The 26,173-nt window shown below is 41.9% G+C and overlaps 4 protein-coding genes across 4 annotated transcripts in view; 2 read left to right on the top strand and 2 right to left on the bottom strand.

Moving 5' to 3' along the window:
- LOC307035609 (NACHT, LRR and PYD domains-containing protein 3-like) overlaps nt 1-26,173 on the bottom strand; it is a 97,574-nt gene that overhangs the window by 48,286 nt on the left and 23,115 nt on the right.
- On the bottom strand, nt 32-2,228 carry LOC307035627 (NLR family CARD domain-containing protein 3-like). The gene is made up of 2 exons (XM_079675213.1): nt 2,032-2,228; nt 32-1,887 (listed from the first exon to the last, which is right to left on the bottom strand). The coding sequence occupies exons 1-2, from the start codon at nt 2,066-2,068 to the stop codon at nt 47-49; spliced, it is 1,878 nt and encodes a 625-aa protein (XP_079531339.1). The 5' UTR covers nt 2,069-2,228; the 3' UTR covers nt 32-46.
- LOC307035651 (zona pellucida sperm-binding protein 3-like) lies at nt 16,669-19,491 on the top strand. Its single transcript, XM_079675267.1, has 9 exons — nt 16,669-16,818; nt 16,897-17,081; nt 17,159-17,262; nt 17,337-17,428; nt 17,503-17,683; nt 17,757-17,862; nt 17,938-18,026; nt 18,586-18,779; nt 18,868-19,491. The coding sequence occupies exons 1-9, from the start codon at nt 16,752-16,754 to the stop codon at nt 18,879-18,881; spliced, it is 1,032 nt and encodes a 343-aa protein (XP_079531393.1). The 5' UTR covers nt 16,669-16,751; the 3' UTR covers nt 18,882-19,491.
- LOC307035671 (zona pellucida sperm-binding protein 3-like) lies at nt 20,417-23,772 on the top strand. The gene is made up of 8 exons (XM_079675296.1): nt 20,417-20,534; nt 22,420-22,508; nt 22,598-22,778; nt 22,876-22,981; nt 23,072-23,157; nt 23,357-23,448; nt 23,517-23,583; nt 23,651-23,772. Exons 2-7 carry the CDS (start codon nt 22,502-22,504, stop codon nt 23,579-23,581), a joined length of 537 nt encoding a protein of 178 aa, XP_079531422.1. The 5' UTR covers nt 20,417-20,534; nt 22,420-22,501; the 3' UTR covers nt 23,582-23,583; nt 23,651-23,772.

Raw genomic sequence — 26,173 nt, 5'->3', positions numbered from 1 at the left:
AGCAGTGTGTTAATAACTGATTCACTAAATCAAATGATCTCTGTACTCACAGAGCTTTGTTGGAGGCTTTGACCACTGGCAGCAGCCTCAGAAGAGCCTCCTCTGAAGCAGAGTATCTCTTCAGGTCGAACACGTCCAGATCTTCTCCTGATGACAGTAAGATGAAGACCAGAGCTGACCACTGAGCAGGAGACAGATTATCTGTGGAGAGACTTCCTGAACTCAGGGACTGTTGGATCTGCTCCACTAGAGAACGATCATTCAGTTCATTCAGACAGTGGAACAGGTTGATGCTTCTCTCTGCAGACAGATCCTCATCCATCTTCTTCTTGATGTACTGGACTGTTTCCTGATTGGTCTCTGAGCTACTTCCTGTCTGTGTCAGCAGGCCTCGTAGGAGATTCTGATTGGTCTGCAGAGAAATACCCAGAAGGAAGCGCAGGAACAAGTCCAGGTGTCCGTTTGGACTCTGTAAGGCCTGGTCCACAGCACTCTGGTAGAGATCTGTTAGTTTAGGTTTGGGTTTAGGTTTAGGTTTGGGTTTAGGTTTGGGTCTGAATACTTTAAGCCACCAGGAGGTTGTTGGTTCTTCTGCCAGCCGGTTGACTCCAGAGGTGATGAAGGTCAGATGGACATGAAGAGCAGCCAGAAACTCCTGAACGCTCAGATGGACGAAGCAGAACACCTTGTCCCTCTGGTACAGTCCTCTCTCCTCTCTAAAGACCTGTGTGAACACTCCTGAGTACACTGAGGCTGCTCTGATATCGATGCCACACTCTGTCAGGTCGGACTCATAGAAGATCAGGTTGCCTTTCTGCAGCTGCTCAAAAGCCAGTTTCCCCAGAGCCTCCATCATCTTCCTGCTCTCTGGACTCCAGTGTGGATCTGTCTCAGCTCCTCCATCATACTTGATGTTCTTCACTTTGGACTGAACCACCAGGAAGTGGATGTACATCTCAGTCAGGGTCTTGGGCAGCTCTCCCCCCTCTCTGGTTTTCAACATGTCCTCCAGAACTGAAGCAGAGATCCAGCAGAAGACTGGGATGTGGCACATGATGTGGAGGCTTCGTGAGGTCTTGATGTGGGAGATGATGGTGCCGGCCTGCTCCTGATCTCTGAATCTCTTCCTGAAGTACTCCTCCTTCTGTGGGTCAGTGAACCCTCGGACCTCTGTCACCATGTCCACACACTCAGGAGGGATCTGATTGGCTGCTGCAGGTCGTGTGGTTATCCAGAGGCGAGCAGAGGGAAGCAGCTTCCCCCTGATGAGGTTTGTCAGCAGCACATCCACTGAGGTGGACTCTGTGACATCAGTCAGGATCTCAGTGTTGAGGAAGTCGAGAGGAAGTCGACTCTCATCCAGACCGTCAAAGATGAACACAACCGGGAACTGATCAAACCTGCAGATTCCTGCGTCTCTGGTTTCAGAGAAGAAGTGATGAACAAGTTCCACCAAGCTGTACTTGTTCTCTCTCACCACATTCAGCTCTCTGAAGGTGAATGGAAATATGAACTGGATGTCCTGGTTGGCTTTGCCTTCAGCCCAGTCCAGAGTGAACTTCTGTGTTAAGACTGTTTTCCCAATGCCGGCCACGCCCTTTGTCAGCACTGCTCTGATTGGTGCATCTCTTCCAGGTGAGGCTTTAAAGAGGTCTTCTTGTCTGATGGTTGTTTCTGGTCTGTCTGGTTTCCTGGATGCTGTTTCAATCTGTCTGACCTCATGTTCAGCATTGACCTCTGCAGACCCCCCCTCTGTGATGTAGAGCTCTGTGTAGATCTGGTTCAGAAGGGTTGGGTTTCCTGCTTTAGCAATGCCCTCAAACACACACTGGAACCTCTCCTTCAGGGTGGACTTCAGTTTACGCTGACAGACTCCAGCACGAGTTCCTGAAAGAACACACAACAAAAGATCATGAGGTCACACTGTAACTCTGGTTCTCTGAATGAAGTATGGATATATGTTGGTCTCTTGAGACATCAGCAGAGGAGACATTTATCCAGAGTGTTAACTCTCTATAGAAACCCTCTTACTGCTCTGCAGACGGTCAGCCAGCTCCTCCTGCTTCATGCTCCTCAGGAAGTGCAGTGTGATGTTCAGGAATGCCTCTCTGCTCCTCCTCTGCTCTTCATCCTCATCCTCACTCTGATCCTCTAAGTATTCTGGGTAATCTGAACTCAGAGCCTTCTGGAACTTCTTCAGCTCGCTCTTCACAAAGGTGACGATGTGGTCCTCCAGCAGCTGGAACATCACATGAAGGACACAAACTATAAACCATGGATCCAAACATCAGATCCGGACAGACTGACTCTCTGAAAGTGCAGCATGGAGATGACTGTGAACAGAAGAGAGGTCAAGTATCTGGAGTACATGTACTCACCGTGAATATGGAGTCCAGCTGTGTCTGATGCTGCTGGGCAGACTGACCACCGGGAACCTCCCAGCTCTCCTGGTCCCCTCTGTGGAGGAACCATGAAGCATTAGCTCACATGATGTCTGTCCACACAGAGACACACTCAGGGTAAAGGAGGACAGGGAAACAGGCTGGTGGTCCACCATCAGCAAAACTTCTCAAACCCTGTGACAACGCCACCTCGTCCTTCACCACCGAACAGTGCAACTCCTTCCTCTCGTTTTTCCAAACCAAAATCAGCAACATTTACAGCAATCTGACCCCTCATCAGCACCCCCCACCTCCCCTCCTGGCTCCCCCCCCTTCACCTCACAGCCCCTGTCCCACTTCTCCCGTGACCCCCATGCAACTGTCCCACTTCATGACTGGAATTAACTCCACCTGCACACTTGACCCAATGCCCTCCAAATGTGTTAAAGAGAGCCTCCCTGCCATGTCCCAGCTCATCGCCACCATCATTACCTCCTCCCTCAGATCTGGATCAGTTCCCCCCTCTCTCAAACTGGCTGCTGTCACACCCATTCTCAAAAGACCTGGACTCACACCTGACATCATGTCCAACTTCCGGCCCATCTCAAATCTCCCCTTTCTGTCAAAAATACTTGAACGTGTCATTGCCTCACAACTAAAATCCCACCTCAGCTCCAACGACCTCTTTGAGCCATTTCAATCCTGTTTCCGATCAAAACACAGAAACAGCTCTTCTGAAAATCACAAAGACCTCCTCCTCTCCTCTGAGTCCGGCAACCTGAACATCCTCATCCTCCTCGACCTCACCGCAGCATTCAACACCATCAACCACACCATCCTGCTGTCCCTCCTCGAATCATCACTCAACATCACTGACACTGCACTCTCCTGGCTGAAATCCTACCTCACCGACAGACATCAGTTTATCAACATCAACAACTGCACCTCCTCCACCCCCCCAGGGTTTGGTGCTTGCGGCACGCCTTGGTTGACTTGGGCTGGAGGGGAGCTGGAGTTTCTGATGGTGACAAACTGTTACCTGTTGGAGAGTTATGAGTGGAACCAGGATAGAGCTTACTTCTGATCAGCAGATGGAGGTCGTCCTTTAAAGTTTATGTGAAAGTGCTTCGACCAGTCGCTCTTGAAGGACAGACAGCTGGGAGAGTCTGGTCTCTGCTGCTGGACCCTGAAACAGAAACAGATGCAGACATTGGCATGCTGGAGAAAACGGATGAAAAATATGTTAAATCTCTTAAAGAGCAACTTGCAGGTTAAAGACACCTGTGAATAAATGTGTAGGAAAATGATGAATACACTAGATTTTCAAAAAGATATACAGAAATATAAACTACAGTGACATCTGGCGTCGTTTTAGTAAGACATTTTCACTTCCGCATAAAAAAGCCTCGGCACGTGACCTCCCGCGTGTGACATAACACGGGGGAGAGCGGCCGGTCTAACGTATGAATAAACATGGATCACAATGCTAGTTTTGACACAGAAGAGGTTGAACATGGATATTCGAATGCATATGATTATAATTACGAGCCTGCTATGCGTCCAAGAGACCAGGAGCAGCCAAGGATTAGAAGAAATAACGGCCATCAGAGAGAAATGGAGCTGTGGTGTGAGGAGAACCAGTGGAGAACTGGGCAGCTGTCCTGGTGAGTGACCGGCGTTAGCTACAGAATGTTAGCTAACGTCACGTCACAACATTGTAAAGTTAGCCATCATATATCAGGCTATAACTAAAGTAGCATTGATAATATACTAACGTTACTGGCAGGACTGTTGATACTGATCCATAACAGAAACTAATGCGCAAGTATCAGCCGTATCTCTCGTTACCTAATGCAACTCCACACTACGGTGCTGTGTACCGGAGGAGAGAGAGAGATACGGCTGATACTTGACTATCTGGCGGAGAAAGGTTGTGGAGCCTCCGTTGATATGCCGTTGTAAATGGCTTGATGGAAAGCAGGTGTGTAGTCGGGGAGGGTGCACAGCTGATTGCAGCAGGTGAGTGGAGGTTGAGCCGGGAGCCAGGAGTGACAGCCACCACGCACACACAAACAACACAGACAGGGGGAAACAAACAAACACAAAGGAGACGGCTGGAGCAGTACAGCCACCACAGCGTTACCTAATGCAACTCCACACTACGTCTTACGGTGCCGTGTACCGGAGGGGAGAGAGAGAGCAGCGAAGGAGGGAGAGAGAGAGCGCAACGAAGGAGGGAGAGAGAGAGACCAGCGAAGGGGGAGAGAAAGAGAGAGCAGCGAAGGAGGGAGAGAGAGAGCAGCGAAGGGGGGGGAGAGAGATGTAATACGGTTTCCTGATAAATGTTTTTCTTGATAGGCTTCAGCTGTGGAGAGTGTGTGTTGCAGGGAGGTGGATGCACCTCGCACCAGGGAACGAAAGCTAGCTCCGGTCCTTTTCCTGTTAGGGAAAATGTGGACTCGATGTCCTGACATGGAGTTTTTGCAACCTGCACAAACTCCAGCTCACCATGATTACAAATGGTGAAATGCAATGTAAAATTACCGAAAGAATACCAGCTCACTAAATCACAACCGCTCAAACCAACTACTAACTACTACCGCGGATTGGGCAGAGAACAAGTCTGAGAAAGTTGCTCCCCCATGTGACGTAATATGACGCGTTTGACGTATGACGTTAAAGAAAAGCAGTTTTTAGTAGCAGAGCTCAAAACGGCTCCTTTCCCTCTGAATTCCTGCCCTTATGTCTCGTAAAACATATTAACATTAACATTTTTAATTGTAATTTTCAGGCAAGGTTAAGCATAAATGTAGTAAAAAAAAACCTGCAAGTTGCTCTTTAAAGTCCCTATATTTAACGATGTAATGGTAATAATGCTCTGTATTGCTAATGTGTGAATAGATCGTAATGACATTTTAAAACTGGGACATCAACACATATTACTGAGTGTTCTGCTATCTGTACAATTATATTTTATGCACTTAAGTGACTTGTGTGCGATATTAATGTTGTTTAAGCTATCTGATGGTGACAGTAATATTAGAGAAAAAGTGGTGAAGAGAAGAGGGCCAAGCACTGAGCCTTGCGGCACACCTTGGTTGACTGGGGCTGGAGGGGAGCTGGAGTTTCTGATGGGGACAAACTGTTACCTGTTGGAGAGGTATGAGTGGAACCAGGATAGAGCTGTACTAGTAAGGCCGAGGTAGTTGGATAGGCGGTTGAACAGGATGGTATGGGAGATGGTATCAAAGGCTGTAGACGTGTCTCGGAGGATGAGGATACTGATGTGGCCTAAATACACATCATGCAGCTAAAAGTGTTGAAGTGCAATGATACAACAGAGTGAGATGATCTCTGGATAGGAAGCACTAAAGAGAAAGGTTTCAGACTCGATTTAACGAACTCTCGGTGGGGGCGGACCTCAGATCTCAGGAAGGTTGTTCCAGATCTGCAGCGCATAGAAGCTAAAAGCTGCCTCAGTGATTTTGGTTCTGACCCTGTGGACGATGAGTAAACCTTCCCCGATGATCTGAGAGCTCTGGGTGGCTCGTTACAGAGCAGCATATCAGACATGTACTCTGGTCCCAATCCATTGAGTGCTTTGTAAGTTAAAAGTAAGATTTTAAAGTGTGTTCTTTGTGGTATTGGAAGCCAGTGCAGAGATTTGAGAGCTGGGGTGATGAGCTCAATTCTTCTGGTTTTGGTGAGGACTCTGGTGGCAGCGTTCTGGATGAGTTGTAGTAAAACTCTGTTGCAGTAATCAAGTCTGCTTCTATCCTAACCGGACTCTTACTGTGAGTCACAGCTTACTTCTGATCAGCAGATGGAGGTCGTCCTTTAAAGTTTATGACGTCGTCCTTCGAGGAGTCGCTCTTTAGGGACAGACAGCTGGGAGAGTCTGGTCTCTGCTGCTGGACCCTGAAACAGAAACAGATGCAGACATTGGCGTGCTGGAGGAAACTGATGAAAAATATGTTAAATGTCTTAAAGTCCCTATATTTAACGATGTAATGGTAATAACGCTCTGTATTGCTAATGTGTGAACAGATCGCAATGACATTTTAAAACTGGGACATCAACACATATTACTGAGTGTTCTGCTATCGGTACAATTATATTTCATGCTCTTTGTGTTTGATGTTAATGTTGTTTAAGCTATCTGATGGTGACAGTAATATTAGAGGAAAGTAAGAAGTCTTAGATAAATGCTGTGAAAGGAAAAAGTGTTTGGACTCTACTGAAGAAGCTTTGCATGTTTTCTACTTGCTGTACTTTTGGAAATGCAATTGAATAGAGTAAAGTTCTCGCTGAGGAAACACCGCTCTCACTCTCCTGATTATTTGTTCCATTTATCAGGCCGTAAAACATGCTGGAGAAAAACTGCTGAAAAATATGTTGGACAAGACTTCATATCAACCAGTTTTATCATAACCGGACTCTTACTGTGAGTCACAGCTTACTTCTGATCAGCAGATGGAGGTCGTCCTTTAAAGTTTAAGAAGTCGTCCTTCGAGGAGTCGCTCTTTAGGGACAGACAGCTGGGAGAGTCTGGTCTCTGCTGCTGGACCCTGAAACAGAAACAGATGAAAATTAAATGAAATCTAAAGTCACTCTTTACAATGTAATGGTATAAATCGCTCTGTGTTTCCCAACAGATGAACCTTCCAGACTCTCTGAGTCTCCTCTATCAGCCGGTGGACTGCTCTCTATGTGAAGGACTCTGGAAGATGTTCAGAGTAAATCCTAAAGACGTGAAGTTTATCTACAAAGTGCCTCGCGTCTCTTCAGCTGCCCTACAGCCAGCAGTGTGAAGCTAACGTAAACACATCTCTTTAGTGGAGAACGTCACTGAGTTCATGTCCAGGATGCTAACTGCAGTTCACTTAACGCCCACCGACGTCGCTAATAACCAGGATTTCCTGAAGGTTACACAGAAGCTTCAACACAGACAACAACTGACTCAAATGGCTTTTAGTCCATTTTTCTCACCCCCCGTCAGCAGATTGAGGCTCCATTGAGCGGTCACTCTTTGAGGAAACACAACGGGGTCCAGGTTCAGGTTCAGGTTCAGGTCCAGGTCCAGGTTCAGGATCAGGTCCAGGACTCAGGTCTAGGTTCAGGTCTAGGTTACACCTGGAATAAATTCACAACATAGACTGTATATATAAAGGACACCCACACACGTTTTTTCTATTTCTTCTGAAATCCTTGGTGTTTCAATACCCTCGTAGCACAGTGTTGCCCTGATGGTGTGGGGGGGGGGGGGGGGTCACATTTTATAATGTATTTAATATCAGGGACCCCTAAGCTTCTAAAACATATGGTGAAACATTTTTTTCCTCCCAAAATAAAAAGTCATGCCATAGAGGGTGTTTTATTGATTCCTATTTATCAATCCATTTATTCACTTTTATATTTATATAGTTATTATTTGTCTATGTATCATTTTCATTTTCTTATTATTTATATAGTATTTATATTCTTCAACTGTTTCATTTATTGTGAGCTCTTTTTATCACCACTCCTGTTGACTATATTTATTAATTGTATTATTTTTTACATTCCCTTTCATTTATTCCTCTTTGTATTTTCACATATTGTTTTCTTTAATTAATACTGTTTAAATGTTCATGTTCAAATTTTTATTTTGTACCTGTTGTATTTATACATGAATTATTATATTGTATTTACTCATCTTTCAGGGTTCATACACTTTTTCACCAATGATTCTCAATGACTTCTCCATGACTTCTCAATGACTTCTCAATGACTTCTCCATGACTTCTCCATGACTTCTCCATGACTTCTCCACGACTTCTCAATGACTTCACCATGACTTCTCCATGACTTCTCCATGACTTCTCCACGACTTCTCCACGACTTCTCCACGACTTCTCCATGACTTCTCCATGACTTCTCCATGACTTCTCCATGACTTCTCCATGACTTCTCAATGACTTCACCATGACTTCTCCATGACTTCTCCATGACTTCTCAATGACTTCTCAATGACTTCTCCATGACTTCTCCATGACTTCTCAATGACTTCACCATGACTTCTCCATGACTTCTCCATGACTTCTCCATGACTTCTCAATGACTTCACCATGACTTCTCCATGACTTCTCCATGACTTCTCCATGACTTCTCAATGACTTCTCCATGACTTCTCCATGACTTCTCCATGACTTCTCCATGACTTCTCCATGACTTCTCAATGACCTTTACCTCATTTTCCATGACCAAAAACAAATTACCACTGAAAATGGTTTATTTGAACATGGAAGAGGAAAATAAGGTCTGCATATGAAACATGTTGTGCCTATCTAAAACAAATCAAATAGTAGGCTTACTAGCTTCTACACGCTGAAGCAAAGTAGTCAGGGATGCAAACTCATCAGGTATGAAAAAGGTGACAAGGATCCGAGCCCCCGACCCCCCCACCCCACGGAATATCAGAGGATTTTAGCAGAACAACTAAAGCAGCAGTGTTAACAATAACAGAAACGCCAAAGAGTCAAATCTAATAGAAATATATAAAAGCATTTATTTTAATTGTGTAGCAGTCAGTTTATAATTTTGGCAGCACTGTTGAGCATTTTGAAAATGTATTTTCATGCCTCTGTGCAAGGCTTAGTCTTTCTATCTTTATAGCCACATGGTGTAAAGTAACTAAGTTCATAAACTCAACAAGTACTATACTTGGGCACAATTTTGAGATACTTGTACTTTATTTAAGTATTTCAATGTGTTGCTACTTTGTTCTTCTACTCCACTACAGTTCAGAGGTACATGGTGTACTTCTACTCCAATACATGTATTTAATCCCTTTAGTTACTTCACAGATGTGGATGAATGATGTGAAATCTAATCAAGTGTTAAATCAGACTTTAGTTCCACCTGGAGTAAATCCACCAGCTACCCTGCAGTATACAAAGTCATTCAGACTAGCTGCACCTTTACCAGCTTTGAGAACACTTTCATGATCAATCATTATAAAACATATCATATCTATTATTCTGAAATGGACCAATCTGCACAATGACTACTTTTACTGTCTTTCACTATATTTTGATGAGAATACTTTTATACTTTCACTTGAGGAACATTTTGAATGCAGGACTTTTACTGAAACAGAGTATTCCTAACAGCTGTTCACCAGCGGTGCAGTCTGTGCCACAGTGACTCCGCACAGATAACAAACGCACCGTAGATAATGTAGCTGACCCTCATCCCGGAGCAGCAGAGTTCAGCCGGCCCGACAGGCAGGAAGACTCGAGCACACAGCTCTCGCTTCATATATAAAAAAATAACACCATGCGCGTCATGATGGCACATAACAGCTCGCGACCGCAGATTATTTCAGTGATTAGATCAAATGTAAATTATATTTGACGCAACTTTAGTTACATTTCAATGACTTTTCCAAAACTTTGGGAAAAATATTGTTTTCGATAACTTTTCCAGGGCCTGGAATTTGCATTTTGAATTTCCATGACTTTTCCAGGTTTTCAATGAACGTATGAACCCTGAGCTTTATACTCCCACAGATATTATGTAAATACCATTTGACCTTTTATTGTATTTTTAAAATGTTCTTATTTTTTTTTATTCAGCTTCATATATTTTCTTATAGGATTGTAATTGTTTTTATTTCATTCAAACATCTTCAATGTCCTTCTCTTCAACTCTTATCTCTGTTTACTTTGGCTTTTAATGTTTTATTTTTGAAATTATTCGTTTTTTGATTTATTTGATTAATCAGTTCACCTGCGAGTGAGGCTGTGGGATGTATCGCCCCCTGGTGGCTGAGGGAGGAACATTAGTGTTGTTTCCTTTAATTACAAATTAAATGTTTACATTTCCACATTTATTATTTTAGTATTCAAAAAGTGGTTTGTATTATTATTAACGTATTCTTTATATTTCCACATTTGTACCTTTTTTGTGATGTTTATCTTTAAATACTTCGCTAGTCATGTGACGAGGAACACACACACACACACACACACACACACACACACACACACACACACACACACACACACACACACACACACACACACACACACACACACACACACACACACACACACACACACACACACACACACACACACACAAGTAAGGACAGAAATAAAGAGAGAGGGTCTCTGAGTTATTCCCTGAGTAATGATTGATAATAATAATAATAGCGGTAGTATCTGTGTGTTCTGGAGAATCACAGAACGGCCGGCCGTCAGCCAACCGAGCGGCCGTTTTTCAGTCCCCCCCCCCCCCCCCCCAGGTGTATCTCAGGTAAAAACAGGAAGAGAGTTAAAGTCTGTCTCTGAGTCTCTAAAAGTTAAACTAAAGAGTTATTCTTATTCTCTGAGCAATGATTGATAATCAGAGTTGTCTCTAAAAGCTCTAAAATCACAAAGAGTTACAAACCTTTAGAGAGAAGAAGAAGAAGAAGGTGCGACACGACCGACGAGCACGAAGTGAAACTGAACAGCAAACAGGAAGCACTTCAAAATAAGAGCATTTACTGAACATTGTATTTATATTCCCTCTACTTTAACTAAAGTACAATATCTGAGTATATTAATGAGATAGTAAATCATATTAATTACATTATAAATCATATCAATGTCTTAGAGGTAGATCATGTTATTTTCTGTGGTGGAAATGCTCTTCCCTAATCTCAGGTCTAAATCTCCGCAGTGTGTAGTGTCAGGGTGTATTGTGTGTGAAATGTTAAATGTAGTCCCACCGTTTGGCCACGATTGAGCTCTGTTTGCAGGTGAAGCTGCTGCCGGAAGTGGAAGTGGAAGTGGAAGTGAAAGTGAAGTCGGAGACGCGTGGCAGAAAGCTCAGAGAGAATCGGAAAACTCGGATACATACAGAAACGGTAGCATTGGACTGTTATTTTTTGGCGGATTTGCATAAACTGTACATTGAGTGTTTCATCATGTCAACCAGCTCAGATGGTAGCCAAAGAGACGATATGGACTGGATGATATCCAAAGCTGCGAGGAAGAAAAGATCTTTGAAAGAAAGAGATAGTTCAGAAAGAGCTAGAAGGTGGTCGGATTGGTCGGGTGAAGCAGACAAGGCTAATCAAAGCAAAAAAATCAAAAATCAGTCAAAGTGTCAGCCAAGCAATGTTGGATAAAGAACTAGAACACGAGTGGAAAGTTGTAATAGAATTCAATCAGGATGGTGGGCATTACCACCCGATTAAACTTACCAAAGCAATTGAAAAAGAGATTGGAAAAATTAAGTTTGCTAAATTCATGAACAACAAGCGGGGTTTGATACATGCCAATAACAAACAGCAGCAGGAAAAGATTCTGGGAATGAACTCACTGAATGGGGAGAAAATGAAGGCGCATGTCCCAGGAGCAATGGCAAAACTGAGAGGAGTAATCTCAGGAGTACCATTGGACATGTCAGTGGAAGATATTAAAAGTGAATTAAAAGGAGGTAAAGTAGTGGAAGGCTTAAAAGCAAACGGGATGGCACACTCAAAGAAACATTATCAGTCCTCATTCAGTTTGAGAGAACATTACCTAAGGCAGTACAAATGGGATATTTGAACTTCACTGTTAGGGAGTACATTCCCAAACCTCTCAGGTGTTACGCATGTCAACGAATGGGGCACACAGCGCAGCAGTGTAAAGGGCAGCTAAGGTGTGCGAGATGCGGAGGAACACATGAGTATGGAAAATGTGAAAAGGATGCAAAGGTTAAATGTTGTAACTGCGGAGGAGATCACAGTGCTGCGTTTGGAGGATGTGAAGTGCAGAGAGAGGCCAGAGAGGTGCAGAGGGTTAAGATTACAAACAAAGTGTCATACGCAGAAGCAATAAAGAAAGTAAGGGGAACAATAACAATCAATAAGACCCCTAGTGGAATGGAGCAGAGCATTACAATACAAAATGGCAGGAACACACCAAAAAGTAATCTTCAAATCCAACCCCACAGCGCCACCTAGAGGAAAGAGGATGATGATGTTCTAGGAGTGAAAAAGGTGAATGTTGTGGTATTCATATGCCATACTGTAAATGTTGCATTACAGTTAAAACAGAAAAGTGATAGAATCAAAGCCATTGTGGAGGCAGCTGGAAAATTCCTAGACATGAAAGATATTAAAGCAGATCAGATACATGCAATGCTAGCTCTAAATGGAGCTGGGGAAAATGAAAATCAGGATGAGGGTTAGATCCTTAATCATGGTGCTGCACATATTACAGTGGAACGCAAGAAGCCTCATAGCTAATGGTCAAGAATTCAAGAAATGTATATATGAGCTAGAGGTGGTCCCTGAGGTAATATGTGTGCAAGAAACCTGGTTACGAGCTCAATTAGACTTTGTCATCCCAGGATTTAGCTGTATAAGGCATGATAGAGCTAATAGTCAAAATGGTGGAGGGTGTGCCACGTTTCTCAAAGATGGTGTGGCATATAGGGAGGTGCAATCTCCTGATGATATAGAGTGTATTATAGTGGACATCTGCAACCCTAGAAACAAGATAACATTAGGATAATCAATTTATACAACCCATGTCCAAATCTAACCACTGATATATTTAAAGAAATAGCAGGCAATAAACATAGGAAGGAAGTTTGGTGTGGTGATTTCAATGCACACAACAGTCTATGGGGCAGCACCCATACAGACAGTAACGGAAATATAGTGGAAGAAATGCTGGAGGAAAGAACACTAGTATGCCTTAATGATGGACATGGCACAAGAGGAGATGTTCACAGGGGGAAAGTCTCATGCCTGGATCTGACATTAGTGTCAAACTGTTTGGTTCATACATGCAAATGGTTTGTTTTGAATAGCTCCACTGTAGGAAGTGACCATTATCCAGTGCTTACTAAAATGAATACTAATGTATATATGCAGGAAGGAGGTGTAATAACCAGCTGGTGCTTTGATAAAGCTGATTGGGGGAAATGTAGGATATGGTGTGAGGAGTCGGTACACCTGCTAACATCAGAGGGAAGCATAGAGGTCATTACAAGCCACATAACGCAACATATACTAAATGCAGCAGAGAACAGTATACCCAAAACAACAACCGAGGGTAGGAAGAAAGTGGTGCCATGGTGGAATGAGGAATGCAGCAGGGCTACTAAAGAGCGAAACGATGCATTTAGAGAATTAAAGAAAAACATGACGCAAAATAATGTTATAGAGTTTCAAAGGAAAAGGGCAGCTGCTCGAAGGACAGTAAAATACACACAAAAGAGAACATGGAGAGAACTGTGTTCTACCATTGGCAGAGTAACATTAGGTGATGTCTGGTCCATGTTTAAGCAGATGAGTGGGAAAAGGAAATCCTTTCAAATGCCAGCCTTGGTGGATGGGGAGAGGCTGGCAGTGACAGATAAAGAGAAGGCAGGTATGTTAGGAAGGACACTTGCAGCAGTACATAGTGGGGAGCATCTCAGTGATATCCATAGGCAGCAAACACAGCAGTTACTAGCAGAGAATGAAAACGTGAAGGAGAAGAGACAGGATAATAGGTCGGCTCTGGATGTGGAATTTACAATGTCAGAACTCAAAATAGCCTTACAAGGTACAGGATATACAGCCCCAGGACAAGACCAGCTATGCTATGCTATGTTTAGACAGTTACCTATGGAAACTATGAAAATGGTGTTGAGTCTTTTCAATAAAATCTGGAGAGAAGGAGATATGCCAAGTGTGTGGAAAACAGCAATCGTGCTACCATTCAATAAGCCAGGGAAAGATACAGCTAACCCTAGTAACTACAGACCAATAGCTCTTACATCACACCTATGTAAATGGATGGGAAAGATCATTGTCCGTGGGCTCTCACATGTACTGGAACAGAAAGGGCTGCTGAGTAGTTTTCAGAGCGGATTTCGTAAAGGGCGGTCCACAATAGATGCGTTAGTAAGAGTGAGTAACGATGTGGAAAAAACACTGAAAATGAAAGAGATAATGGCAATAGTGTACTTTGACATTGAAAAGGCGTATGACTCTGTGGAGGGAGGGGTTAGTGATCAAATTGGGTAGAATGGGTATTGGAGGGAGAATGTTAAATTGGGTCAGGGCCTTTTTAACAGACAGGACATTTAGAGGAAAGGTTGGAGCAGATATTTCCAACTATTTAGAAATAGAAAATGGTATTCCCCAAGGGAGTGCAGTCAGTCCAATATTATTTAACATCATGATTAATGATATATTTACATGCTTAGACACATGCATACAATCGGCTCTGTACGCAGATGATGGGGCTATTTGGATGAGGGGAAGACATGCCCCATACGTAATGGAGAAGCTAGAGCGATTACAAAAGTGGAGAGGTGGTCATATAACTGGGGATTCAAAATGTCAGAAAGCAAGTCATGCTACATGGTATTTACAAACAAACGCAAGATTAATGGCCAACAGCTAATACTATATGATCGTCCAATGACAAAGGTGAATGAGTTCAAATACCTAGGACTGGTTTGATAGCAGATACACATGGAACATGCATATTAATCAAGTGGAAACAAAATGCTAAAAAGTATTAAATGTATTGCGAGCTGTAGCTGGATGCAACTGGAGCGCAGATAAACAAGCATTAATAGACATTTACAGATCAATGATGAGGTCCACAATAGACTATGGTTGTATAGTATATGGAGCAGCAGCAAAAACATCGCTTTTAAAAATGGATAGACTACAATATAAAGCATTGCGGCTGTGTATTGGAGCAATAAAGTCATTCCCTATCAATGCAGTTCTGATAGAAGCAGGAGAGACACCTCTGGAGATCAGAAGAGAGAAACTTGCTCTGTCATACTGGGTCAGACTACAAGGTAGTGGAGAAGGAAATATTCCAAACAGAATATTACAGGATTGCTGGGAATACGCAAAATTCCAGGGACGTGGGTTTGGCTGGACGAGTAAGGAAAGAACGAGGGCATCTGGAGTGGAGAATATCACGTTTGCCAAAGCAACCCCATTTAGCAGTGTTCCCCCATGGCTGTTCCCAGAAGCTAACATAGATATGAGTATTGTAGAAAGGAAAAAAGAGTGGCAAATAAATGAAGTGGGAATTAAAACAAGTCTGTATCTGAACGAAAAGTACTACAATTACCTACACATTTATACAGATGGCTCTAAGAACAAGGAAGAGCGTGTTGGAGTTGGCATATACATCCCAGACTTTAAAATATCTATTTTAAAAAGAACATCTGATCCATGATCAGTGTATACAGCAGAAATGCTTGCTGTAATAATAGGATTGCAGTGGGTTGAAGAGGTCAGACCAGATAGGGTGGTTATATGTACAGATTCATTGTCCATATTACAAAGCATACAATCAACAACAACAACTAGAGAAGACATTCTCATAGAACTGAATCATAGCCTGTTAAGACTGCACAGAAGCGGCATAGATCTGCAGTTCTGCTGGGTGCCTGCACATGAGGGGGTGAAAGGGAACGAGTGTGCATGAGGGGGTGAAAGGGAACGAGCGTGCTGATAGATTAGCAAAAAGTGCACTACAAAAGCAAATAACACTACCAGTTCAACTTGGAGAAGGAGAAGGAAAAGCAGTCATTAAGAAGAAAGGGATGGAGATCTGGCAGAAGAGGTGGGAGAAAGACCAGAAAGGCAAGGACTATCACAAAGTACAAAATACAATTACAATTAATATTCATAAAGAAAGAAACAGAAGGGAGGAAATCATGATGACTAGACTCCGAATAAATCACACGGCTTTGAACAGTAGGCTGTATATCATGGGGGAAAGTGACAGTAACAAGTGTGGGAACTGTGCAGTAAAAGAAGATGTAGAACATATCTTGTTACATTGTGACATCTATAAAGAGGAAAGAGAACAATGAAAGGCTAAAGTCTTAGAGGCAGAGAGGGAGTGGAACATAGATTTGTTTCGTTTTGTTTTATTTATTTAATGGTTTTATTGATTTATTTTAATTGTATTTTGATTAGAACATAGGTTAATGAGTTGGAATGATGTGATGATGCATACTCATGTACAGTAGGTGGCGGTATGCACCTTTTAAGTTGTTTGCAATCCGCCAAAAGCAAGAGAAGAAGAAGAAGAATTGTTTTATAAATAGTGTTGTATGTAAAATAATCAGGTAGTTTTATAAAAAATAAATTCAGTAGAATAAAAAAAAAGAAGCAATTAGGCAGATAAATAAAAATATACTTGAATAAGTGTAATATAAATGATCCAAATGAAAACTCTACAATGAAATTGAATGTGAAATGACACCCCAGTATAAGTAGACAGGTGCTGCCCTGCTCTCACACAGGTGTTGCTCGTTCAGCTCATTTGGCAAGGAGTCTACAAATGGTGCCACTTCCTGTGTGATCTAGATCATTCAGTCATGGGGACTCAATTCTACCTAGGTGTGATAGTCGTGGTTCTTTTTGCAACGACTGTTGCCAATGCAGGTATGCTTAGCACATGTATGTAAACATCTGCTTTTGTTGGGGAATGTAGGGAAATATATAATAATGATTTCTTTGCAGAAATCAAAGTACAGTGTGAAAAAGACTCCATAAGCATCACATGGACGATCCCCTCGAGGCTGCGGCAATATGCAGCTCGTCACTTCCTCGGAACCTGCATGCCATCTGGGTTTCATGTTCTGCCCAGGGGAGAGGGGAAAGCTGAGTTTAACTACAAACTAGATGACTGCAATTTTAAAAGACTGGTAATGTGACTGCCATGTTTCACCAAAATACCCCTCAGCCTTTTCAATGTCATAATGAGCTTCTTTTTCTTCTTCAGGTGAAAGGGAAGAATCTCATCTACAAAAATGAGCTGACTTTCAGGCCCCAACCGAGGTCGAGTCCTGCAGCTTATGTGTATCCCATCGAGTGCGTTTATCCAAGGTAGGAGTTACTTTCTTATTTAAATTCAAGTTTAAAGCTGATATATTGTTATAAATGTTGTTAATATATTTCAGACCTAAGGGGTGGGTTCCTCCTTTCCTGAACCCGGGGTCAGGTGTGGCCGAAGGCCGAGGAGGGCTGGAGTTCCACATGCTGCTCCTAAATGGTGAGGGCTCATGCTCCCAAAGGCCAAACACTCAAAAAATGCACACTAAGCCGTTTTTACTTTTCCCCTTACAGAACAAATAACAGAAGTAGCGGAGACGAATGTCATCCCCCTGGGCTCCTTCATGCCAATATGGGCAACAGTGGAGCAGAAGTCCCATCAGCCATTGCTGCTGCTCATGGAGGAATGTGTGGCAGCCACTACGCCTGAGCTGCAGGCTAACAGCAATGTGTACCCCATCATTAGAAATAAGGGGTGAGATCCAGTCTCTGATTTCTTTCATTGTTTTCTGGAGTTTAGTCCTTATCGCTGATCTGAATTTCTTCAGGTGTCTCCTGGACAGTGTGAAGGGAAACTCCAGGTTTCTCCCTCGGTACCACTCGTCTGCAATCATCCTCTACCTGCAGTCCTTCAAGTTTGGTCTCGGCGAGGAGGTGAGGGGGTAAATGTAAAGTGCTCTGAAGAATATTTGGTTCCTAGCAAACATGTATGTTTCATGTGCTCCTCAGGTGTACATTCACTGCAAACTGCTCGCATGGGATCCTGAAGTTCTAAGTGAGAGCAAGAAAGCTTGCCACTATGTAAAGGAAAATGAGCGGTAAGGGAAGAGTTTGATTTGTTGGAAGTATGTGAAAATGTTCTGGCCAGCAGTTTAATATGATGAATGCAACTGATGCCATGAGCAACAACAAGTATGCACCATTAGCCAAGGATGCTAGCTTATTTTAGCATAACATATCCAACTTGAAGTAGATCAATACATGTACTTTGATCAGTATTGTGCTTTTATATATCTATGAAAAATGATCTCCTGCTAACTAACAAAGTATAGACAACAATTGTGACGAATGATGATTGTAAAATATTTGAGAATAACAATATATTAGTTTTAAAAGGAGGCGCACTCAAATGATTAGCCGACCTAATGAGATTTATGAAATAAAAAAAGCCCTGAGCTTTTGTAAAACGTTCACCTTTTTCTGCACTGTAGATGGAAATATATCTTTTGGTCATTAACTTGATATTTATCATTTTACCAGTTTTAGTTTTTTATAGAAACATCACGCCATTTTATAACGGCTTTTTTCTTCTGTGTATACAAAATGTTTTAAAGCCATGCTGATGTATTTGAGCCTTAACGATTGCTGCCTCCTCAGATGGGAACTCCTGGATGACCCCATGCAGAGCTCCATGTGTGACTGCTGTTCTCGGACCTGCAACACTCGCTCCAAGAGAGGACACGAATGGGGTATCGCTCTCATGCACACTTCTGTGTTGGGACCCCTGATCATAATGGATCCAATGCAACAAAATGCCCACAATGCATCAGAAGTTTCCATTGCTGACCAAGGTTAATGAGTATTGATTTATGGTGTTTGTCTTGAAGTTTTGTTCAAAACTTGCCATAAGACTAACGTTGCTAAACATTTTCTCAACAGGAAGTCCAGTCTAAGATTGGGGAGACTGAAGAGAGGGCCCAGGTGGACGACATCCATATGCAGATTAAAGTAGTCTATAATCTCTGTATAAATAAAACTGTTACCTCCTGTTGAGTATAAAAGGAGTATCTTTACTTCATATGAAGGTCCTACTGTCCTCAACTGTCCATCTGTCCCATCAGTAGAACTTTACTAATTATGTGTGACTTTTGTCATTGAAAGATACTGTCAATTATAATGTAACCTTTAATGGCCATGTGAGTTGGAGTATAGCCCCTGAATTTCTTTCACTTTCCATTTTACATTGAGCTCTGCACATGATATACATTCTGACATTACATACACCAGCAGATTGAAAAGCTATTGGTGATCTGTGTGGTATTACAACTATGGCAATTATTTATGTTGAGCCTAATTTGAAAAGACAATTCTGATCTGAATTTATTTTCTGGGCACTCATGCCTGCAGTTGAATGTAGCATAGTTTACTTTCTGGCCATGATTATAAAATCAATAGGGATGGCCTGCATGGCATGTGTTTATGCAGTTAAAAGATCATAGCAACACAGCTAATATTCAGATGTGTGAGTGTGGATATTTTCTCAATAAATACAACTTAAATGTACCTTTTTCCCTTACCTTGAGTTTCCATTAGGTCAAAGATATCAAAATGACACATTTGAATAGGTCAGGACATCTGATAAAGGAATACTACCTTCCCCCAAATGATCATTTGTTTAGAAATGACTCACCTTTTAATTCTCAAAGAAAACTTTTTCTTGCATGACTTGAAGTTGAACAAAAAATCCCAACGTATACATATATTAATGTTAATATATATATAACCAAAACTAAATCAAAACATCAGTAAGACAACCCATGCACTATCATCCTTAAAGTGTTTTAAATAAGAATGGAAGGTAGTCACACAGGATAATAAATTGATTAACAAATGGTGATTTTGTGCTGCTGATGAAGCTGAATCAAAATGAATTGGGTGTAAGGACTAATGTGATTGGATGCTCCCCATGCTGTAATCAGTGTGCTATCTGCTGCAGCTGGGACTGTTGACAGGCACCAGGTGAAATACGTTATCTTGATGAATGCCTCTCAGGAACGAGGTATAAGAACATGCACTGTGTCAGTAGCAAGCATTCGGTCATGATGGTTTCATTTTGTCAAGGTGCACTGCTTCTGAGCCTGGCAGCTGCCATGGCAGTATATGCAGGTAAGACTGGAAACAATTAAAGTCTTGTTATTAACCTTGACTCAAATATTTGAGTCTGAACTTAATTGATTTGTGTTGCAGACATGAAAGTGGACTGTGGGCCAGATTTTGTGACGCTGATGTGGACAGAAAGCCGACCCCAGGCCGACACGTCGCTTCTCCGTCTGGGTAACTGTTTCCCAACTAGCTTCTCAGCAGGAGAGGCCTACTTCTATGTGGATCTCACTGACTGTAACTTTAGGAGACTGGTATGTGTATATATATTTTAAACCTGCAAGCTGTGAGTCTGCTATATTTCCAACAGCTCTCTCAGGGGGATCTTTGTCTCTCTAACAGGTCACCGGGGATGCACTGGTGTACAGCAATGATCTGACCTACGTTGCTTCTGCGGATTCTTACAATTTGGCCTTCACCCGCCCAGTCGTCTGTGCATATGAGAGGTTTGTTCTCATACCAACATAAGGTGCTAAAGGGTGACATTACCCTTAACTAACAATTCCAATGTGGCATTTTCATGGCCTGGGAAAGTTCAATTTGTTAATAAGCTTCTCCCTCTCAAAGCCACCAAGCATAGAAGTACGTCCCACACTTGTGATGTCATCAGGTATAAAGTCTGAAGCTGCTATATAGACAATGAATGGGAGACTGATTTAGGGAATCTACAGCCTGTTTCTGTTCTATTCCCAAATTAGCTTTATCTATTGAAGTATTCTCAACAAAAAAATGTACATTTACTGAGAACAATCCCTAAGGTACACTGTGTTCCCAATTCATTGTCAATTGAGATTTTCCCATAGTTTTAATTGAACATCACAAATTTAAGTTCACTCTAGTTTTTTGCATTTTGGAGGAAGTCTTTTAGCTGGACCGGTGATATACAAGCGAAGTTTGGGGGACGATCGGACTGTCCATTGGCGTTACAGCGACATCGTGTTTTCATGGCGCGGGATGCGTTTCCATGGAAACGGCATAGGATGAAACCCCATAATTGACATAGAGCTGTTGAGGGCCAGATCAATAACCATTATCTGAAGTCTGGTGCTGTTTCAGACCATTTGCTTAAGTATCACGACAACATCGTGTTTTAAGGCGAGGGATGCGTTTCCATGGAAACGGCATATGGTGAGATCTCAGATTTGGCGTACAGCTATTGAGGCATGGACCGGTGATATACAAGTGAAGATTGGGGGACGATTGGACCGTGTCCATTGGAGTTACAGCGATATCGTGTTTTAGGCGAGGGATGCGTTGCCATAGTAACACCACATTACGTAACATCAGATTTGATGGAGAGCTGTTCAGGGCCACAGTGTTAACCATCATGTGGTGATTGGTGGCGTTCTGAGCATGTCAGTTGGAGTTATGACATCATCATGTTCCATCACACAGGTGTTTGAGCTAACCACGTTATGAACCACCTGTCCTTGAGCCCAGAGATCAAAGGTTTCCATGGTGATGTGCAGTTATCAGTGAGAGGAGAGCCTTTCCATTGTTCTGAATGAGAGATAAACGTGTTGCATGTGAAAGTTGTTGAAGAACCGTAACATATCTGTGAAATTTCAACGTGTGAAGCATCTCAAGAACCCTTGGAATCTGAAGTGTGCTTTTTTTTTTTTTTGGGTCAATAATGTGGCATTTTTGGCGACTAACTAAAGGTGTGCGGCTGCTGCTGTGAGGAAAGATGAGCCTGAATGTACAACGTGCTTTAATGGAGCTACGAGATGTTTTTCTACGTTTCTCATGAGAAAGGATGTCTCAGGGTTTGGGAATTATTGCAGGTTTAAAAATATATATATGAAGGTGAATTTCAAGCAGTCCTCCACTCTAGCTGTGACTCAAGCACTCTAGCCTTAACGAGCTGCGCAATACACACTAATGTTACAATCTGAAGAAGGCCTCTTTACCAAGGTCTGAGCAATGTTTAATATTTCTAAAAGTATGAATCTGATTTGAAAGTTGTTTAATATGAATAATGTCAGAAAGATGTGTAACATTTTAAAGTTGGAATGATGTTTCTGAGTGAAAGTGTGAAGGAACAGTTTGCAGTTGAAGTTGCATGACGATTTTTCAAGTCTAAAGCGTTTCTCCTTTGACTTCCATGTTAAAAATGTGATAAATTATGGGATGTATCTCGGGAATTATGAAAGAAGTAATATTTGAACGGAGTTTCTGCGATGTGGGAGAAGAAGACGGACAAAATAACCCGGCGGAATAAGAATAAAGAATTTGTCCGTAGAACAAGTAGGAGTAAACAAGCTCGCACTAATAAGTTCAATAGTTTCACTTTGCAGCTTTTTCTGTACCCTTCTGCTTTATCTTGTGCAGGCCCAAAGACTGGTATGCTACGATCTATGACCCAGTGTTTAAAACCTACAGTCTAGGAGATCTGCAGTTTAACATTGGCCTGATGAATGGTGGGTGAACAACATGAGAAACTCTCTACGAACGGCAGCTCTCCCTGACTTTTGTAACTTAATGACTCTCCCTCTGTTTACTGCCCTAGACGACTTCTCAGGCCCTGCTGAGTCTACACGCTTTCCTCTGGGCTCCATCATCCCCATCATGGCTAGTGTGGTGCAGAACACCCATCAGCCCTTGCTGCTGCTTCTTGAGGAATGTGTAGCAGCTACCACACCAGAGCTGTACCCTGAAAGCACCATGTACCCTATCATCTCCAATAAAGGGTACTCTCATGGCAACGAGCATTGATTTAAAAATAAATAAACGTGTTTTGGTTGAAACCTTGGTTGTAATGCTAATACATTTTCTTTAACCCAACAGATGTCTTTTGGAAAGTGTGTCGTCACGATCAAAATTCGAACCAAGGCAAAAGTCATCGGAGATCCGCCTATCACTTCAGACCTTTACGTTTGCTATGGGAGAAGAGGTACATTGAACTTTACATTTTTCAGATTCAAGGTTTTATTGTGGAAACAGATTAATTGATGCCATGCTATATTTCCCCTCTACTCAACAGGTCTTTATCCACTGCAAACTTTTGGCTTGGGATCCCAATGGTCTTGACAGCACTAAGAAAGCCTGCCACTTTGTCCAAGGGCATGGGTAAAAATAGTACTTTCATATATCAGAATTTGACTTGTAGGTTAATTTGTTTTACATGAGATGACTTATTCAGCTTAAGCCCGGTCTACTGAAGATACAGATGGATCCCGTTCATAACTATTCAAACTTTGTGGAGACTTTATTTGGAAGAGTTGAGATGCATTTGAATGATCTTTTCATCCAATCTTCATGAACTCAGTTGGGAGTTGCTGGACAACTTGGCCCAGAGCAATCTTTGTGACTGCTGTGAATCGAAATGCAAGTCAAGGAGGCAGAGGAGTGTTGCGTCAGGTATGAACACAACTTCTGCTGTATTACACTTGTTTGGTTGACTGGTACTAAAGTATTTATTTTTGCAGAGAACCATGGAATGGTACAAAAAGCAGTCATTGGGCCATTTACCATCATAGATATGAATTCCTGAAGGTAAGGGTTTCGTATTGCAATATACATTTATTCTGAACGGTTATTTTAAACTTTGTTCTCCCAACAGGAATGGATCCATTTCGCTGACTGGTTTCTTCAATCTGAATTTGGTTTTTATTCTTGGTTCTCTTTGCATTTCAGATTGTATGTGGCCAATACAAATAAAATAAAAAATTCCGAACCACTTAATTGAAGTTCTCAAATTATTGGGTTTGACTTGCCTTTTGTTTGAAATGGTTTAAATTAAGCTTTATTACTGCATCTTGATGACCTTGTCTTATTTCTGGGAACATTTCCAGCTCTGTTCAATGTCATGAACTTTTTTCCTGTGTCAATTTCCCAGAAATATTGATCACACTAAATCTTTGAAAGCAATATGATTACATTCAACTTTTTGTTCAAATTTCCAAACAAGAACTCTAAAAATACTTGCATGATAAGCATTAACTGTTCATTCTGTATTCTTCAAGCAGGTCAAGGCTAAACTCAGTAATTGTCCAAAGAATATTATGGCTGAACAATAAAGAGAATGGATTCAAAGCTTTTCAGCACTGTACTCAATTGGCCCTTTTGTTGTTGTATGGACTTGTTCCATAAGGTTCAACATGTAATTGTCAAACTCTGTCAATTGCAGACTGATTCTTGGTACAGAATGCACTCTATCGCTCCTATTCACCTTAGCTGAAATATGTTGCTGTTTTGGTTCATGACTAAAGAGACGATGATTTAGCCTAATATTTATTGAACTAGGAGAGGAACTGTCTTTTTTGCATCATGGGCGTCGCAGCCATTATATGACCCTTTTTTAAATGATTAGTTTTGACCCCCCCACTTCTACCATGTAGAAAGTCCGTGAATCGGTCTATCCACTCGCCGCACTTTGTAGAGAGCTGTGTCAGTGCTTCACTATCAAATCCATTCCACTTGCTTATTGGAGAGTGGTTTCTTAGCCTGCTTGTTATGTGTTAACAGAGAGGGAGGAGAGGGAGAGAGAGAGGTTCACATGTGTTTTTAGTTTGATGTATTCATGTATTTGTTTCTGTTCAAGAACCCAAATAGAGTTGTTATAAATAAAACATGTTATTCAGCCCCCTTGCAATTTGGGATTTTATTTTTGGTTGGTAGAGCTGCTCATTTCAAAAGTAGCTCACCAGCCAAAAAAGTGTGGGCACCCCTGACCTACAATATTCTGCTTGAAAAGGACTTTGCGTGCGATTGCGAACCACAACACTCAGGCTGTGACTCGTTCATGGTTCTGCCAGTCTTAATAATGACTTTCTTCACACTGTGGACAAATTTATTTTCAAAGTGCCTGTAGAAACTGGTGCTCATGCACTAAATGCCACGAAGTTCCTTGGTGTTTTTATTTCCTTCACATTCTCAAGGCTTTTTGAGTTGGTCTGCTGTGGGTTGCTTTTGTGCTCCTCGATGGAGACTGGTATGTTTGCTGTAAGAATGACGGCTCTGAGAAACAGGTAGAGTTAGCCTGCAAAGCTGAGGCGAATATCACGGACAACCAGAGAGTCATCATTGAAGAACTGAAAAACTCTTCCCAGGTGAGTGCTTCCACTCTTGATCTACTTTACCAGCATCACTTCCATATTTAAAAAAACAACAGGAATGCAGTTTTGCTGTTATAATATAACCATCTTTCTGTCTTTATCTTTCTTCAGCATTACGGTGGCTTTTGGGCATTTTGTATCCCTATTGTGGCTTTCATCTTGTCATTCTGTGAACGATGCAAATGCTGTGAAAAAGTACCATGTTGTTTCGACAGTAAACATCTGATTGAGGAACTGATATTCACAGAAGAAGAACATGTGCTGGAAGAGGTTTTGATGAAAGCAGTGAAAGAGAAGTTGGCTGAAGAGGTCAAGGAGAAAACCCGAGATAAGCCATGGAGTGAGTATAAAGGGACTGCCAGAGCGCTACGAGGCCTACTGTGTAGAAATACTTTGTTACAAGTAAAACTCCTGCATTCAAAACTTTACTTTGGTTATTTCATATTTTGTTTAGTTTGAATATGCAAAGTAACTAAAGCTGTCGAATAAATGTAAGTACAATACTGGGGGTGTAGAAGTATTAAAGAGTATAAAATATAAATACTCCGAAAAGGTAAAGGTACAGTATGTAGTGTCTCTACTTTAAAGAGTCCTCTCCTGCTGATGTTCAGGTGTATATCAGTATGTAGTGTCTCTACTTTAAAGAGTCTTCTCCTGCTGATGTTCAGGTGTATATCAGTATGTAGTGTCTCTACTTTAAAGAGTCCTCTCCTGCTGATGTTCAGGTGTATATCAGTATGTAGTGTCTCTACTTTAAAGAGTCTTCTCCTGCTGATGTTCAGGTGTATATCAGTATGTAGTGTCTCTGCTTTAAAGAGTCCTCTCCTGCTGATGTTCAGGTGTATATCAGTATGTAGTGTCTCTACTTTAAAGAGTCCTTTCCTGCTGATGTTCAGGTGTATTATCAGTATGTAGTGTCTCTACTTTAAAGAGTCCTCTCCTGCTGATGTTCAGGTGTATATCAGTATGTAGTGTCTCTACTTTAAAGAGTCCTTTCCTGCTGATGTTCAGGTGTATTATCAGTATGT

Source organism: Notothenia rossii (genome assembly GCF_949606895.1).
Source record: "Notothenia rossii genome assembly, chromosome: 4".
Classification (NCBI taxonomy): domain Eukaryota; kingdom Metazoa; phylum Chordata; class Actinopteri; order Perciformes; family Nototheniidae; genus Notothenia; species Notothenia rossii.
Note: the sequence above shows the minus strand (reverse complement) of the source record. Positions and strands in the feature narration are given on the sequence as shown.

Excerpts from the sequence above, each read along its gene's own strand:
- LOC307035627 (XM_079675213.1), bottom strand. The coding sequence starts at position 2,068 with ATGAAGCAGGAGGAGCTGGCTGACCGTCTGCAGAGCA. Across the intron at positions 1,888-2,031 it reads GGCTGACCGTCTGCAGAGCA|GAACTCGTGCTGGAGTCTGT; the intron begins GTAAGAGGGTTT and ends GTGTTCTTTCAG.
- LOC307035651 (XM_079675267.1), top strand. The coding sequence starts at position 16,752 with ATGGGGACTCAATTCTACCTAGGTGTGATAGTCGTGGTTCTTTTTGCA. Across the intron at positions 17,263-17,336 it reads ATCGAGTGCGTTTATCCAAG|ACCTAAGGGGTGGGTTCCTC; the intron begins GTAGGAGTTACT and ends AATATATTTCAG. Across the intron at positions 17,684-17,756 it reads CCCATCATTAGAAATAAGGG|GTGTCTCCTGGACAGTGTGA; the intron begins GTGAGATCCAGT and ends GAATTTCTTCAG.
- LOC307035671 (XM_079675296.1), top strand. Across the intron at positions 22,779-22,875 it reads CCTATCATCTCCAATAAAGG|ATGTCTTTTGGAAAGTGTGT; the intron begins GTACTCTCATGG and ends TTAACCCAACAG. Across the intron at positions 23,449-23,516 it reads GCAGAGGAGTGTTGCGTCAG|AGAACCATGGAATGGTACAA; the intron begins GTATGAACACAA and ends TTATTTTTGCAG.